The sequence below is a fragment of the Arachis hypogaea genome, chromosome 9, assembly GCF_003086295.3.
Source record: "Arachis hypogaea cultivar Tifrunner chromosome 9, arahy.Tifrunner.gnm2.J5K5, whole genome shotgun sequence".
In the NCBI taxonomy this organism is placed as follows: Eukaryota; Viridiplantae; Streptophyta; class Magnoliopsida; order Fabales; family Fabaceae; genus Arachis; species Arachis hypogaea.
Genome location: NC_092044.1, coordinates 77,059,124 through 77,075,595, shown reverse-complemented (window position 1 = coordinate 77,075,595; position 16,472 = coordinate 77,059,124). Strand labels below are relative to the sequence as shown.

Here is a 16,472-nt window from a genome sequence, read left to right as displayed (position 1 = left end):
AATTCATAATAATATCATGTCATGGGACCTTAGTCCTTAGGGAAATATCTAGAGACAAGTCATTTTTATAATAAGCAATTAATATGACAAACTAAATAAGAAGCCTATAACTTCTTTAACTGAAACCACTCATAAGGTGAACCATACACACTTTACACACAAGTAGTAACGTGTTATAATAATATTATTAAAAACAAAATCCAGGGCCACTTGTGGTGTTATACTTAGTTATGTAAATTACAATATAACTATATTTAACTACCTTAATAGACAATTCTCAAGTTACAAACACAAAAAGTTTTCATTTTTCAATTTTCACATAGTAACAATTTTTTGCTATCAATTTCAAAACCTGTGTAGCAGTAACCAACCATGCCTTGTTTATTAGTATTATGCACAATTTCTTTAAGACTAGAGCTGAAAATTACACTACATACATATATCAGTGTAAGTGATAAAAGATTGAAAGAATTAGTTTATTTATATATATCACGTTCATTATGACAGTTTATAACCCTTTCTCATAATCTTCTTAAGCTCATGCTTTTGATATGTGGAAAGCCTTGAAGGGAACATAACATCAAACTTGATTCTCAAGAATCTTTGTTTCCCTGGTTCTTTAGAAATTTGCATCCCTTCATTTAGGACCACCATAACATGCCTCGGTTTCACAACATCAATCACTTCGATGGCGATTTCTATATGAAGGAAACCAACCATCCAAATACAAACATCCTTTTATTGAAGGAAACCAACTATCTTTATACATAGTAAATTAAACATCCGTCTTATTGAAACTAACATCCATTTATTGAAGGAAACCAACCATCCTTATACATAGTAAATTAAACATCTGTCTTATTTCCAGCAAGTAAATTAACTTTGCAGCCGTGCATATTATCGGAATCCTAGTTTAACTACTCCAAATTGAGAAATATACAGTAGTGAAAAAAATAGAAATTAAGCAAATCAGCAACAGCCATATATTTTTTTTTTCCAATTGAGTCCAGTAATTCAAAAATAAAATATACTTTGCAAGACAAGAGCTGGATAGCGGTTCCTCAATGCAAGCCAGCGACTACCGGCGGTATCTGGATCGGTTGCAGTAGCGAGTTCCTTACTCCTCTTCTCCATCTCTAGGAATGAAAGAAGGGAAGGGAAGGGATCCTCCCGGTTAGGCTTCCAATATGTTGGCTCAGCCCAAATTCAGATCTTGTAGAATGGACCAAATATTGGGTCAACTTCTAAAAAGTAACCTCCAAATGAAGGATGGACTAAGTTGACTATGGATGGAGCTGTTAATGGCATGGCAGGCAGCGGATTGTAGAGGGCTCATTCGGATGAACAAGGGCATTGGATTGGTAGCTTTATGATTAACATTGGAAGCTGTGTGACTTTTCAAGCAGAGATTTGGCGCATTCTCCACAGTATACAAATGGCCTGGGAGCTAGGATTTAGGAAGGTAATGGTGGAATCAGATTCACAAGCAGTAGTAATAGCTCTCACGAAATTGGAACACATGCACAAACACCCGAAAAGTCTAGTTAGAAAGATAGATTCCATCTTGAAGCTAGGGGTGTTCATGGTTTGGTTAATCTAAAAACCAAACCAGTTTTTTGGTTAACCAAAAATATAGTATTGGTTAATTAACCAAATTGGTTTTACATGTTGAAATCGGTTATTAACCGGTTAGTAAAATTCAAAATCGGTTTTTAACCGGTTATTAAATTAAAAACCGGTTTTTAAAAAATAACCGGTTTTTATATAGAAAAATCGGTTTTTACATTAAAAAACCGGTTTTACACTAAAAACCGGTTTTTACATAAAAAATACCAGTTTTTATACTAAAAAATTGGTTTTTATACAAAAATTGGTTTTTACATGTAAAAATAGATTTTTACACAAAAATTAATATTTTTACGTAGAAAAACCCAAATTTTTAAACCTTTTTTAAATTAAATTTTTTAATATAATTTTTTTCTTTCTAAATAATACGAGTAACATTTGTAACTAATGAAATCCCTTCCATTGCTTTTGTTCCTTTTTCTTTGTAATCTCTTTTCAGCATTTTCTATAAATAATTTTTTCTAATATAAATAATTTTCTTTCTAAATGATACGAGTAACTTTTTCTTATCTCCTGCTTCCCATCTCTCTCGTTTTTTCTCCCCCTCTTCTTCTCTCTTCCTTCTCTCTCTCTCTCTTTCTCTCTCTCTCTCCCCTTCCCTCTCTTTCTCTTCCTCTCTCTCTCCCCCCTCCCCTCTCTCTCCTCTTCTCTTCCTTTTCTCTCTCCTCCTCTCTTTTTTTCTCTCTCTCCCCCTCCTCTCTATCTATCTCTCTCTCCCCATTTATCCTCTTTCTCCCCTCCCCTTTCTTTCTCTCTATCCTTCTCTCCCTCTCTCTCCCCTTCCCTCTTTCTCTCTCCCCTCCTCTCCCTCTCTCCTTCTCTCTCCCCTCCTCTCTTTTTTTGTCTCTCTCCTTCTCTCTCTCTCTTCCCTCTCTCTTTCTCCCTCTTTGTCCTCTTTTTATCTCTCTCCTTTTTTTTTCTTTCTCTTCCTCTGTCTTCTCCTTCTCTCTTTCTTCTCTCTCACTTTAGAGAGAATAGGAGAAAAGAGATAGAAGAGAGATAGAGATTGAGAGAAGGTTGAGAGAGAAAGAGAAAAGAGAGAGTAAGAAAAGAAAGAGGAGAGAGAGAAAAGAAGAAAAGGAAAGAGAGAGGAGTGAGAGAGAGAGAAAAGAGAAAAAGAGATAGAGAAAGAGATAGGAGGAAAAGGAGAGAGAGAGAGAGAGAGAGAGAAGGAAAAAGAGAGGAGAAAGGAGAGAGATATGGGAGAGAGAGAGAGAAAAGGATATGAGAGGAGAGAGGAGGAGGAGGAGAGATAGAAAAAAGGGGAGAGATGATTAGAGAGAGAAATAGGAGGAGAGAGAGGAAGAGAGAGAAGGGAGAGAGAGAGAGAGAGAGAGAGGGGAGAAAGTGAGAGAGCGAAGAGAAGGAGAGAGAGACAGAGAGAGAAAGAGAGAGGGGGGAGAAGGAGAGAGAGAAAGAGGGAAAGCGAGAGAGGGAGAGAAGGATAGAGAGACAAGGGAGAGAGAAAGAAAGATGAGGTGAAGAAAGAGGGGAAGAGGAGAGAGAGAGAGAGAGAGAGAGAGAGAGAGAGAGAAGGAGGGAGGGGAGAGAGAGAGAGAAAGAGAGGAAGAAAGGGAAAGAGAGAGATAGGGGAGAGAGAGGAGGAGAGAAAGAGGGAAAAAGAAGAGAGAGAGGGATGAGGAAGAGATGATGGAAGGGGGGAGAGAGAGAGAGAGAGGGATGAGGAAGAGGGAGAGAGAGAAGCGGAGAGAGAGAGAAGCGGAGAGAGAGGGAAAGGAGAGAGTGAAGGGGAGAGGAGATAAAGAGAAAAATGAGTGGGAGAGAGGGGGGAAGGAAGGGGGAGAGAGAGGGAGATGGGAGAGAAAGAGGGGGAAAAGAAGAGAGAAGGGGAGAGAGAATAGAGAGAGGAGAGAGAGAGAGGAGGGGGAGAGAGAAAAGGAGAGGAGGAGAGAGAGAGAAAGAGAGAGAGAGGGAGAGAAGGGAAAAAGAGAGATAGGAGGAGAGAGAGAAAAGGAGAGAGAGAGGAGAGAGAGAAAGAGAGAGAGAGATGATAAAGAAGGGAGGGAGAGAGAAAGAAAGAGGAAGGGAGAGAGAGAGAAAGAGAGAGAGAGAGAGAGAGGAGAGAGAGAGAAAGAGTATGTAATTTGGTTTTGAAATTAGGTTTTGATTTTAATTTGGTTTTGGTTTTGGTTAACCGGTTAAAAACCGGTTTTTTTAAATTTGGTTTTGGTTAACCAATTCTAAAAAATATGGATATGGTTTTTAAAATTGTTTTATTAAGCTGGTTAACCACAATGTGGTTATGGTTTTTTAACCGGTTAACCACATTTTGGTTTTTTTATGAACACCCCTACTTGAAGCAAAGCTGGAAAATACAGATAAGAGTCATAAGACATGTCTACAGAGAGAGTAACAGGAGTGCAGATTAGCTCACAAAGGAAGCCTTGAAAATATAATAGGAATACTATTTTCTTGATCAACCACCTCATTGCCTTATATTATTACTTGATGATTACTGTAAAGGGGTCTCTTTACCTCGGAGAATAGTAGATCTGTAATTTTTCTTTTGTTTTCTTAAGACTCTGGTTCCAAAGTATACTAAAAAAAATCTAATTTTGTTTTAAACAATAAGATTCTGGTTGTCTGGTGGTTAATTTTTATTTTAAACAGTAGTATAAAAAATATTGTTTTAGAATTAATTTTTTGTAATTTACTTTTACAAATTTAATAATGATTTATAATTTTTTCTTACAACTTTTGAAGACAAAGTTGTTTTGAAGGAGAAAATAATGTTAAAATTAGTATTAGGTCTAGTCTAATTAAAAAATTATACTATAAATATAAATAAAATATATTAATGTAAATATGTATAATGTAATTGAAAATTCTATTTTCTCTCTTTTGACCTTAATTTTAAAAATTTTTATTCTATTTTTTTTAAATTTCTATCTAAATTTCTATTTCTTTATACAACTTTGCATCACTAGAGTTGTAGTGGTTGCAACTTGTAAGTAGATGGGGTGGTAGTGAAAAATTAGAAATTTATGGTGAAATAAATAAGAATTTTGTTAGATATTTTGGGTTATATTAAGTTAGAAGGAATATTTTAAAAACATGGCTAGTTTTTTTTTCTTTTTTTTTTTTGTAGCTGAATAGTATTGTCTTTTAAATTTTATTGTTTTGAGTACAATATCAATTTTATTTATTATTTTTTAATAAATTATCAGTATCTTAAATATCGTGAATAAAAATAATAGTTTATTTGTGGTTGCTATTGTTATTGTTATATAAATTGCATATAATTCAAGGCATGTGGATTAAAAAGGTAACGTTAATGAGAATATTTTTTGACAAATATCAGTCGACCTTTTTAAAATTATTTTATTTATCTTAAATTTTAAATTTTAAATCATAAATCTTTAATAATAAATTTTAAATTTTAAATTAAAAAAAAAGATTTTTTGTTTTTTAAAATTAAAAGAAAAACTCATGTTAACTAACTAAAAGATAATTTTTTATATTTTTCTTTTAATAAACTATAAGTAAAATTCGATGTTTTTTATTAGGATAAATTATATTTTTTGCTTTTGAAATTTGACAAAAATTTTAAAAATATCTCTAAGTTTATTTTGTTTCAATTTTGTCCAAAAAATTTTCGATTTGTATATATTTTTTATGGCTAAATTTTTAAAAAATTTAAAACTAATCTAATAATAATATATAAAATTATATTTGATTTGCTTGAGTTAAGAATTGTTTTTATAAAATTGTTGTTGAATTAATTTTAAATTTTTTTAAAAATTAACTATCAAAAATATATTTAATATAAATTAAAAAATTATGTAACAAAATTAAAATAAAATAAAATTTAAGAATACTTTTAAAATTTTTATCTTATCGAATGATCATGAACTTGAAGGGTCGGTAGCCCGGTGCATGGTTCAAGTTTCTCTTACAGATATTTTTGAAGGTATACCTTTCTTTTCTTGTGATTCTGAATTCTTATGACTCCAGGCCACTTATTTTATTATTTCAAAGCTTTATATTCTGAATTACACCAAATATTATATTATTCTTTTGTACAACCTTTTTGATAGAATTTGATGCTTGTGATTTTTGAAGAGGTATCTTCGTTGATACGTTGGTGTTATTTGAGTATTTAAGCATTTAGTCGTGACCTGTGAGTTAACCTCATCGGTACTTTACCCGAATTCAATGTGGAGGGCTATTTTACTAAGAAAAAAAATTAGGTAACCTGTATATTAAAATCAGTCACTAAAAATATAAATATATTAATAATTAATTTTAATATATAAATAATATTTAAAAAAAGAAAAGAAGTTCAATTATTTGTCTGTCCAAAATAATAACATTCGTCTCTATTTTTCTTGAAATTGCAGTCAAATTAATTTTTTCTGTTTGGGTAAATAAATAGCACTGGCATATGATCTGTTTTTTAGAAAAAATAAACATTAATCAAACAAAAACTAAACCAATTCAAAAGCATCTATTTTTTGAGAAAAAAATGATCGTGTTGGAGGTATTTTTGTTTATAATTTTTTTACAAATATATTTTATAAAATATTATAATTTTTATATTTGAAATTTAAAGTTATAAACAAATTTATTTGTGAACAAAAAAATAGTTTTATATAGAAAATAAATTATTATTTTTATCTAGAATATTAATAAAAACTTTTTTCGTAAACAAAATTAATATTTTAAATATTTTTGTCTTATAAAAATTATTTTTCCTAAATATAAAATTAATATTATTTATTAATAAATAAATTTAATAAGTGTTTTGATATTCAGGGGTCAAATAGACAATTTACTAGTTATTTAAAAATAGATTATTGGAAATGACTCGGTGCGACTGTGTCTCTGGCCGTTACTGTTACTGTTACTGTTATTGTTACTGTTACGTGTTTCTTTCTTCCCACAACGCGCTTCCTTCCTTCCTTCCTTCCTTCCTTCCTTTGTGTTCTGTTACCCACAACAACGAAACAAAGCAACTCTTCTTCTTCATTCCATTTTCCATCTTCCAACTTCCTCTCTCTCTCTCACTTGAATTTAACTTCTCAGAGTCTCTTATTCAATCCAAGCTCTGGTGTCAGCGTCAGTCAGAATCGAGAATGGTGTGGGTATCTGCACTGATTTTTGTTGGCTTCATTCTTGGGGTTGCGGCGGTTCTTGCGGCCCAAGCTCTCGCACTCTTCTTCATCCTCAAACGACTGCGTTTTAAGGCCGATAGAGACCAATCCCGAATCGCTGCTTCCCAACCACCACCCGCTGAGCTCGATCCTCTCCAGTCTCTCGATTTCGTCTCCAAGAAGCAGGTTCTTCGATTCTTCAACTCAACTCAACTCAACTCAAATCCTTCTTTTTCTCCCTCTTTTTTTTTTTTCTTTCAAAATTTAAATTTAAATTAATCGTATTTTTAATTATATTACTACGTTACGCGCTTTAGCAAACTGAATGATATTAATCAATTAATTAAATTAATTCGTTAATAATAATGCTGGTACAATAATAATAATTTGAGCTGATTTTTTATGCTTTCGAGTAAAATTCATTGTATGTTCTTCAGTTTCTTTTGCTTTTTTTTCTGTTGACGTGAGCTTCATTTTTGATTTGGTGTATGCTTCGTGTAAATTGAAGACTGCGATTTATCTGCAGATATAAAACTGAGTTTCATAGGAAGCAATTAGTTAGTCCTTCGCATTTTTGGCTCTTAGTGGTTGGAATTGGGAAATGGAAATAGAAAGAAAGAAGGAAAGTAGAGCTTCTGATTTATGGAAAATAGTTATTTTAATGTTAACCAAGCCTTGTGCCACTAATCACAATGATTTCAAAGAAAATATTGATGTTTAAAGAATTTGGAAAAAGGAAAGTCTTGTACATAGGGTGGGGAAAACCCAGTAAGGAACTCCGCACGGTACTCTGTTAGGTTTTAGGTTTTGATTATGCAATACTAAATTACGGATTTGAAACCTTCATTTGGGAATCATTAATTTCCACAATTTTTAATCCATCTTATTACTCCTCATCTAATTCTAATTAGCTTCTTCTTGCAGGGTGTTCTATGGGTTCTAGAGTCAGAAGAAGTTTGGAGATCATGGCTGGATAAACCATCAAAAGAACAAAAAAGAAAAAGGGAGCTCTTAGAGGTTTCCCCTATCAAAATGTATGGGCAGATCAAGGGTCAATCGCTTCTTCTAAAAGAGTCTGATGGTTTGCAGAGAACAATTGAACTCAAGGGCTGCACAGTTCAGGCTGTGTCAGCTTCAAGCTTTTCTTCAAGAAAATGGTAATGTGATTTTGTAGTCACTTTCATTTGGTGGTATCTAATTTCTCACAGTAAATAGGAAGAGTGTCGATGTTTATTTGGTGATATTCATGCATATCCTTTTTTCCAATTTTATCTCATGCTGCCTCTCTTTTGTTTGTGATTCCTATCATTGCTGGTTTTCTCTTAACTGCACACGCATACATGGGTTTAACTATTTAGTATCAGTGTAAAGAAAAGAAATGAATAGGTTATAATGAATTACCATAGTGAGTATTATATTCTTGACTAAATTGGTTATGCTAGAGTTGCAGTCGTCTTCTGTAACTTATTTTATTCCTTTCAAAGGCAAACATTTTCAAGTGCATTGTGCATGATTTTTTATTTCAACGTTTGATTCAAAACTTCAAAGCTGTATGGACTTCTTTTTCTGAATTCTCCTCATATGTGTATTCATATAGAGAATGTCAATTCTTTGTCTTTTTCTGCTTCTTAAAAATGGGTGTCATGTGATAGCATGGATTTTGGGGGTATTCGTTTCATAATATTGCAGAGATGAATTTTATTTTATTTATTGATCATTCATTCAAGAAATTAAATGTTTCAAGTTCTTATTTGATTAATGGTTTACTTAATAGGGCAAAAAGGTTCCCCATCAAATTAGAAAGTAAGGGCTCTGCAATATATGATGGAAGCAAAACCCTCTACATATATCTCGAAACTTCATGGGAGAAAGAAGCCTGGTGTAAAGCTCTCCATCTGGTTTCATGTGATCAAAAGGATAAAATCAAATGGTTCTCCCAGTTGCATGAAGAATTTCATAATTATTTAACATCCTTAAATTCTGTATTTCATTCTTTTATGAAACCATCAGCAGGAATAAGTGTTGATACGGTAGAAAGATCTAGTAAGCCTGATAGTGCTTCCTCAAAGGTTCGTCAACTTTTGAAGAAGTTTTCGAAAAGAACTTCCCGGGTTGGTTTGGAACATAAATCAAGTTCAGCTTTATTGTTAGGCCATGACGAAAAAAAGTACAGTGAGAAGCTTCGTGCTGGTCAAGATGCAGTTTTGGCCACTGGATTGATGAAAAATGCTCCAACAGGAAAGCATAAGAGTTCCTTGGTAGTAGATGATGCTGATGCTGAGGAGAAGTTTGGCATTGATGAGGGAACATTATGTTGGAATCTGTTGATTTCTCGACTATTTTTTGATGTCAAAGGAAACACAGAGTTGAAGAAATCGATTCAATCACGGATTCAGGTTTGTACTTGTCCCATTGGATTCGTGTGAGTTTGTTTAGTTATCTTTCTTTTGCATCAATGTATAAGTGGAGATCATTGTGCTTAATTATGAATTTCTTGCATTTATCTGTACTTGTTATTCAAATTGAGAATATTTGCTTATTGTTGCTGGAAACATGATAACAGATATTCTATCTTTTGAGTATTGAGTAACCTTTTCATTCCTAGTTCTTCGATAAAGCTCAAGGTTATACTCATAGAATTTAAATTGTGCTAAATATAAAACATTAAGAATACAGCCACTGTTCTTTCCAAATGTGTTCTTTTGTAGAGAAAATTTGTTAGTTTAACTAATCAAAAGGCATCTCTTCCGTTTCAGAGTTTTTCAATCTGGTGAATGGAAAATGTAATTAATTGATTTAAAATTTTTTTTGAATAGAATTGGAGAGAATGTAATCATGCATTTTGTTTTCCCCACCAATGTTTATGCAGCAATTCCGTCATGGACTTGTGGTCATAGTGCACTACTTGTTAATTTCATTATGGTTGCTGCTAGAGAGGTGGTTGTTGTTTGTTAAGTTTCCTTCTTTAATTTCTTATTCTTATTATTTTTTTATTAAAATCTAACAGAGATCATTGTCCAATATGAGGACTCCCAGCTATATTGGTGAAGTCATCTGTACTGACATCAATACTGGGAATGTTCCACCTTGTATAGCTAGAATGAGGGTTCTTCCTATGGAACTGAGTGAGGTATGGGCCTTTGAAGTTGACATTGAATATTCTGGAGGTGTGGTGGTAGAGATCGAAACAAGGCTTGAAGTTGGCGAACTTGAAACAGAGGACTCAAATCCAGAGGTAAGTGATGGAGGAGCTGTCCCATCAGATCTTCTTGAAGGTTTTGAAGATTTAGGAAAACAATTGAATCTTGAGGAAAGAAAGAATGATTTACAAGAGGAAAAAGAAGACGATGATGATTGGAACACTGGTTAGTGATGAGTCCTATCAAGTCCAGTTATTTATGCATTTTCTACGTGCATCCTATAATGAACTTTCCTCTTGAGTTGTGTCAAACACAATTATTTATGTTGTTTGTCTTTCTTCCGGGAAATCTACTTGAACTTGGTTGTCTCGGAGGTTGTTCAATCTGTTTCACAATTATGGGCCTGTTTGGCTTCTTTTTTTATCCCATTTTTTGTGTTTCCCATTTTAAGGATTCTGTCAAGGTGACAATAGTTAAAACAATTTATATTTCCTATTTTAACTATCTCCCTCACACAATTTTAAAACAAAAACAAAAAAGTAAATGAAAAATGGAAATAAAAACAGGACATGAGGTCTCCACTTTCATTATTGTTTGAACATCCAATACTTTTTTGTTATTTTTCAAACTTCAATTTACTTCCATCATTTCTTGCTTTCTCTTAGCAGATGTGTCTAAGAGCTTTAAGAAGATTTTGTCTTCCTCAACTGGTTCAAGATGGAAATCTATATTAAAGTCTCTTGCCAAACAGGTTTCACAGGTACCATTTTCTTATATTTTCCTCCTTTATTCCATGGTTTCTTCTTTCATTTACACTTTACCAGTCCCTTTCACTGTTATTGAATTTCTGCTATTTCACTAATGTGGTGTGGTCATAATAAATTGGCATCTTCTCTCCTTTATTCCTTTTTTCTCAGTTAAATAGTGTGTGTGTTGCACAGATCCTCCTATATTTTGGCACACGAGCTTGTTATTTCACCCTAAATTTTTTGAAAAATAACTTCTTGTTTGAGTAACTTGAATTAACTTCTCCGTAAGATTTACCAAACCAGTGAAGAGACTGTCCATTTGTTGGAAAATATAGAAAAAGACCAATGAAAATTAACCACAAGGGAGGTCTTTGTGTGTGTATTGATAGAAGAACTTTATAAGGTAAAGCTGGATAAAGAAACAATCAAGATTGTAGGATAAGAAATCCCCAACAAATAAAATCAGTAAAAGAAACCATAATGAAAGAACTCGTACGAAATTAGTAACTGTATTAGAGTCAATCCCTTTTCATGTCTGAAAAGATAGGTTCTTCAAAATTATGTGATGCATAACAAATTTAAGAGGTAATGAAATATCATTGAGCATACGTGTGTTTCTTTCCAACCATTGCCATACCACTCACATTACCCATAAACTGCAATGTCACAAAATTGCTTTCTTTCTTCTTCTGAATCCTTGAAACTGAATGGGTAGACACTGACTAGCAAACTTGCACAAATCCATATCAAACATGCCAAACAGGAAGCCTCCAATGAGACCATTATTACTTAGTTTTCTTTTGATTTCAATATATATGACCGGTATTTTGAAATGGTGTATGTACTACAACATACTACTTGAAAGTTACATTAAATGAATTCTAACCAAATAGGTTTTCATGACATCATAAAGTTTTTTTTTTCTTTTTCACATGCATAGAAAGTTTATCATATCGTGTAATTTTCTGGTGGCTGATTGTCATTTGTTTTCCAGCAAGTTTATGACCATGGGCATGAGTGTTCCCAATTGGAAGACAATGAGTTAATTTAAATGAATAATCTATACAGAAGTAGCATGCAATTCAAGATTATCTCAAGAAGGTTCTTGAGAGTCACAGGCTTTTGTTAAAATTGCATATTTGTGCTAAACTTCTCTTTTCTTTGTACCAGAGCATTGAATTTGAAAATCCTCAAACTGTTCTTACTTAGAAAGATTCAGCAGCAAGCTGGCATCTTCTCCTATATACAAATATATTGGTCCGAGTAACACTGACTTCTGCTTTCAATAAGTGTTGGTTAATATATTTATCTGAATCTTTTAATAACTAAATTAACTGAAGTGCGTGAGTTGAATCTTTTTTGGTTATGATTCTTAATATTATCTTCATTTTTCTTGTCACTACACGCATAACCACTTTGTAGGTTTTTGATAATATACAACATCATTGACAAGGTGCATAATATTGCAATTCTAGACCATTTTGATGCATGCACCTAGAGACATTTATATTTGATGATATGTGCGTTTATTATTATTATTATTATGAAACAGCTAAAGGTGTTTATTCTCAGAGTAACTGATTATTTCTTATCAAAAGGTTCCGCTCTCTTTGGCAATAAAGGTAGAATCCCTCAGAGGGACATTGCGTTTGCATGTAAAGCCACCTCCGTCTGATCAACTCTGGTACGGTTTCACATCAATGCCAGATATTGATTTTAGCTTGGAGTCATCTGTTGGAGAACGTAAGATAGCTAGTGGGCACATTGCTTCGTACCTCATCAATAGAATAAAGGTATGTAATTTCATTAAAGAATTCAAGCCAAAGATCATTCTTTTCCTACAGTTTTTATTCAGTGTGTAACTCTCTTAACTCTTTAAGAAAGCCTTTTCCTACTAGGTGGAGTCGGTTACATGGATCCAAGACGTCATTGCGTCATGTCCATTCATTGGGATGCGACAGTTTTACGTTGGTTGTTGCAAACCTAACACAACCCTACATGGATCCAAAGACGTCATTGCGTCATGGCCATGCATAGACAAATTTTATGTTGGTTGTCATAAGCGTAACTCGACCATAGGCTATTTAAACTTAGACCGAGTTTACATATATCGCAGGTGTCAGTAATTGTATTAAATGAGGATAAATCTTCTATAAGCAATTTTTTTTTGTCTCCGTCTATCTGTTTATATGGACCCCCTTTTAAGTGCCTAAGTTTCTCTCATTTTATTACTTTCTGGTTGAGCTTGTCTCAAATATGGTCAGTTATACACAAATTGGAATTTGGATTTTCGGGACAAGAGATTGAGCTGGTATTTTTCTTTTCCCCGCCAAAAGGGAATCTATAAAATTTCACTATTTCTTTTCCTCCTGCAGGCAGGAATTTGGGAAACTTTAGTACTCCCCAATTGTGAATCCATTTGTATCCCATGGATGTTAGCAGAAAAGAATGATTGGGTTCCTCGCACTGTTGCTCCATTCATATGGATTAACCAAGAATTTGCGGTTGACAGTTCAAATGATAGCAATAATCAACCTTCTGGTGGAGTGAAAGCTAATGCATGTACTTCGAGTACTGGTTCGGACCACAAACAACAAAGGCCTAAAATTCCTAAACCTAGTAAAGAGCCGACCAGCAAATCATCATACTCTGCTCTTCCACAAAGTTCATCAAGCCAACCATCCCTGGAAAGCAGCAGAAAGTTGGAAGAATTGACAACGCCTTTATTAGAGAATGACAAACCACAAGAAACTAGAGACTCGGAGCCATTTGGAACACCTTCACAAAATGACGAAGACGAAACTAGTGAACATAGGATGGAGGATAACTCTCAGATCATATCAGTGGATAGAAGTTTGGTAGCTGAGAAACGCAATCATTCTATTGAGCAAGATGAGGGAACGCCAAGGAAAATGGGGAGAAGGGAAAGGATGTTTGATTTGCGGAAGAAGATGGGTGAGAAGTTCGAAGAGAAAAGGCGTCATCTTGAAGAGAAAAGCAGGCACATTGTTGAGAAGATGCGAGGACCATGAGAACCAGAGCGTAAATGGGAAATGCAGATATGTTGTTCATTCATGATCACTTGTTGATTATGAATGTGACAGACAAGTACCTTCTATACGGCAGAACAAACTGGAGGTATCAGATATTGTTTCATTTTTTAGTTGTACATTTTAAGTTGCTTAGTAGATCAAACTGGGGCTTATAGGTATGTTAATGATCCTAGCTAAGAAAATATTGTCAGGTCATGAGGAGGTCAAAGATACATTGTCTCTTGTAAATTTGTCACAGCCACAGCTAAACAACACATTGAGAACTTGTCTAGTTGCTGAGTTTTGCATTCATATCCTCAAATTTGAGGAATAGTTCAGTTATAGCATTTTATATTCTTGAACTTCTATTGATGAGTTCTTTGTTAATTAGCCAACCCGATCTAACTTCAACAACTATCAAGCAGATAGTAGAAATAGTTAATTCGAACAATTGAATGACCATTCCTTTTATGTTTTTGTTAATTATGAGAACGTTTTGTGTCAGCTTTATCACTTGTAAGGATAAACACCCCTCTTGGCAGGTCTAGTAAACAAAGGATGTAATTGGGTGGTTCAGATTGGATTTGGAAGCAAAATTACAAGTAAAATACTCACAATTTATTGGTCTCAGAATCACTCACTCATAAACGATACTATCATCTTTTTGGCTTTCAAAGTCACCAACAACACACTCATAAATTAGAAGAAAATTTCTAATAATCCAATATATTTTCATTCATATGGAGAGATGATTAACAACATACCTATAAAATTTTTATATAGGCAAATTTTCATAATAAAATAATAATTCTTATAAGAACTAAGTACTAATTGTAATATTTCATGAAACTAGCAAAAACTTTGACTAGTTAACTTTCTTATTCAAATTTGCTTCAAAATTTTTAAGTTTAGTCATCAACTTGAAACTTTCAATTCATAATTCTTTATTTTTCATGAATGTTGTGTTGTCTTGCACTAGGAAAAACAACGTGCATTCTTGTAGTTTCTACCACTTAATTGAGGGTGCAACATGGTTTCCAATTCAATTTAATTTCGAATTTCTTTAATGTTTTAGCATATTGTATTTGTACTATCCTTGAATGTTCTTGATTTAATTATCTAACATTGCCTTCCTTAAATCAAACTTGCAGAATTAAATATTTCAAACATCTTTTTCAACTTGTAACATAACTAAGTCCTCAATAGCTTTGTAAATATATCTGCAACTTGTTCTTTAGTAAGACAATACTCAATTACAACTTCTTTTTCATTCACCAAGTCTGATTTTATGAAATTGAATATCAATATACTTTGATTTCTCATGGAATACTGGATTTTTTACAAAGTGTAATAGCTGACTTGTTATCACAAAATATTGTTACTGGAGTACTTTTTTTCTTGTTTAATTCCTCAGGAATTCTTCTTAGCCAAACTGCTTTTGTTGCATAACTTGCTGTGATGCGTGAGCATCTTATCTATCTTTTCCTAGTGAATTTGCATCTAAATTGTTGAGTTTAATTTAGAATTAATTATATTTTATCCACTATGGATGCTATTTTGAGTTTTGTGCAATTTTATTTATTTTAGGTAGCATTCGGAGGGATTTGATGAAGTTTTTGTAGAGAAAAAGAAGAAACCAAAGAGATGACCAGCGAAGACCGACGCGGACGCATGGCTCACGCGACCGCGCGGAATGGAGAAATTGCAATGACGCGATCGCGTGCCTGACGCGAACGCGTGGACTGGAATCTGCACAAATGACGCGAATGCGTGGATGACGCGGATGCGTCACATGCGCGATCTGCAAAAATACAAATGACGCTAGTTACGATTTCTGGACTGTTTTTGACCCAATTTTCGGCCTAAAAAATACATATTAGAAGCTGCAGAATGGACAATTCAAGTGGTCCCCACCCATAAACTGAAAATCTATTAATTAATTCGAATTTAAATTCAAATCTTATCTTTTAGGAAAAGATATTAATTTTAGTTTTTGATTTTTAAACCTATTAGGATTAGTAATAAATAAAAACTCTGTACATTTAGACAGGTATCAGGTTGTTACAAGAACCCTTATTTTTCTTCTCTGAACCATGAGCAACTAATCCTTCATTGTTAAGGTTAGGAGCTCTGTCTATTTCTAATGGATTAATTCGTTTGATCTTTCTAATTTGTTCATGTTTTGATCTATATTTCAATAATTGTTTTCGCTCTTAATTTAATGAATATTGGGTGGAACGGAAGTATGACCCATGTTCTAATTGAGTTCTTGTAAAATTTAGAAAAGCTCTTTACTTGAACAACAGCTTGGAAACATATTATCCTAAATTTTAATTATTTGGATTTAATGGGATACGTGACATATAATCTCTTTATTTTTGGGTAATTAGAATTTTTGTGGCATATAAACTGAAAATTGATTTTTACCCTCTAATTGGAAGTAATTGACCAAGAAATTGGCAGTTAATGAATTTTAGAGGAGACTAGGAAGGTCTAAAGAATTAGGGCCTAGTCACATATAGTTTGCCATGAAATTATATCTTGCATGATTAAATTAGTTAGTAATAAAAATAAATCTGGAAAAATAGATAACTCTGAAACCTTAACTATCTTCTCATTATATTATTCCTAACTTATTTATTTGTCTGTGTCTAATGCTCTTTGAATACCAAAACACTATTTTCTGCTTGCCTGACTAATTCTATCAAACACTATTGTTGCTTGATCCATCAATCCTCATGGGATCGACCCTTACTCACGTAAGGTATTACTTGGTACGACCTGGTGAACTTGCCGGTTAGTAAGTGTGGG

At 33.3% G+C, this 16,472-nt stretch overlaps 1 protein-coding gene across 8 annotated transcripts; it reads left to right on the top strand.

Moving 5' to 3' along the window:
* Nucleotides 1–6,438: 6,438 nt before the first annotated feature.
* On the top strand, nt 6,439–14,027 carry LOC112711062 (uncharacterized). Of its 8 annotated transcripts, none has more exons than XM_025763610.3 (8): nt 6,466–6,926; nt 7,665–7,897; nt 8,515–9,136; nt 9,610–9,677; nt 9,777–10,105; nt 10,549–10,640; nt 12,228–12,422; nt 13,005–14,027. In XM_025763610.3, exons 1-8 carry the CDS (start codon nt 6,723–6,725, stop codon nt 13,659–13,661), a joined length of 2,400 nt encoding a protein of 799 aa, XP_025619395.2. In that variant the 5' UTR covers nt 6,466–6,722; the 3' UTR covers nt 13,662–14,027. The 8 variants fall into 8 exon arrangements, with proteins under 8 accessions (XP_025619396.1, XP_025619397.2, XP_025619395.2 ...); XM_072203031.1 differs by having other exon boundaries at nt 12,528–14,027; XM_025763609.3 differs by having other exon boundaries at nt 10,546–10,640.
* Nucleotides 14,028–16,472: the final 2,445 nt, after the last annotated feature.

Coding starts and splice junctions, on each gene's coding strand:
- LOC112711062 (XM_025763611.3), top strand. CDS start 6,450: ATGACTCGGTGCGACTGTGTCTCTGGCCGTTACTGTTACTGTTACTGT. Junction 6,927..7,664: donor ATTTCGTCTCCAAGAAGCAG/GTTCTTCGATTC, acceptor TTCTTCTTGCAG/GGTGTTCTATGGGTTCTAGA. Junction 10,106..10,545: donor CGATGATGATTGGAACACTG/GTTAGTGATGAG, acceptor GCTTTCTCTTAG/CAGATGTGTCTAAGAGCTTT.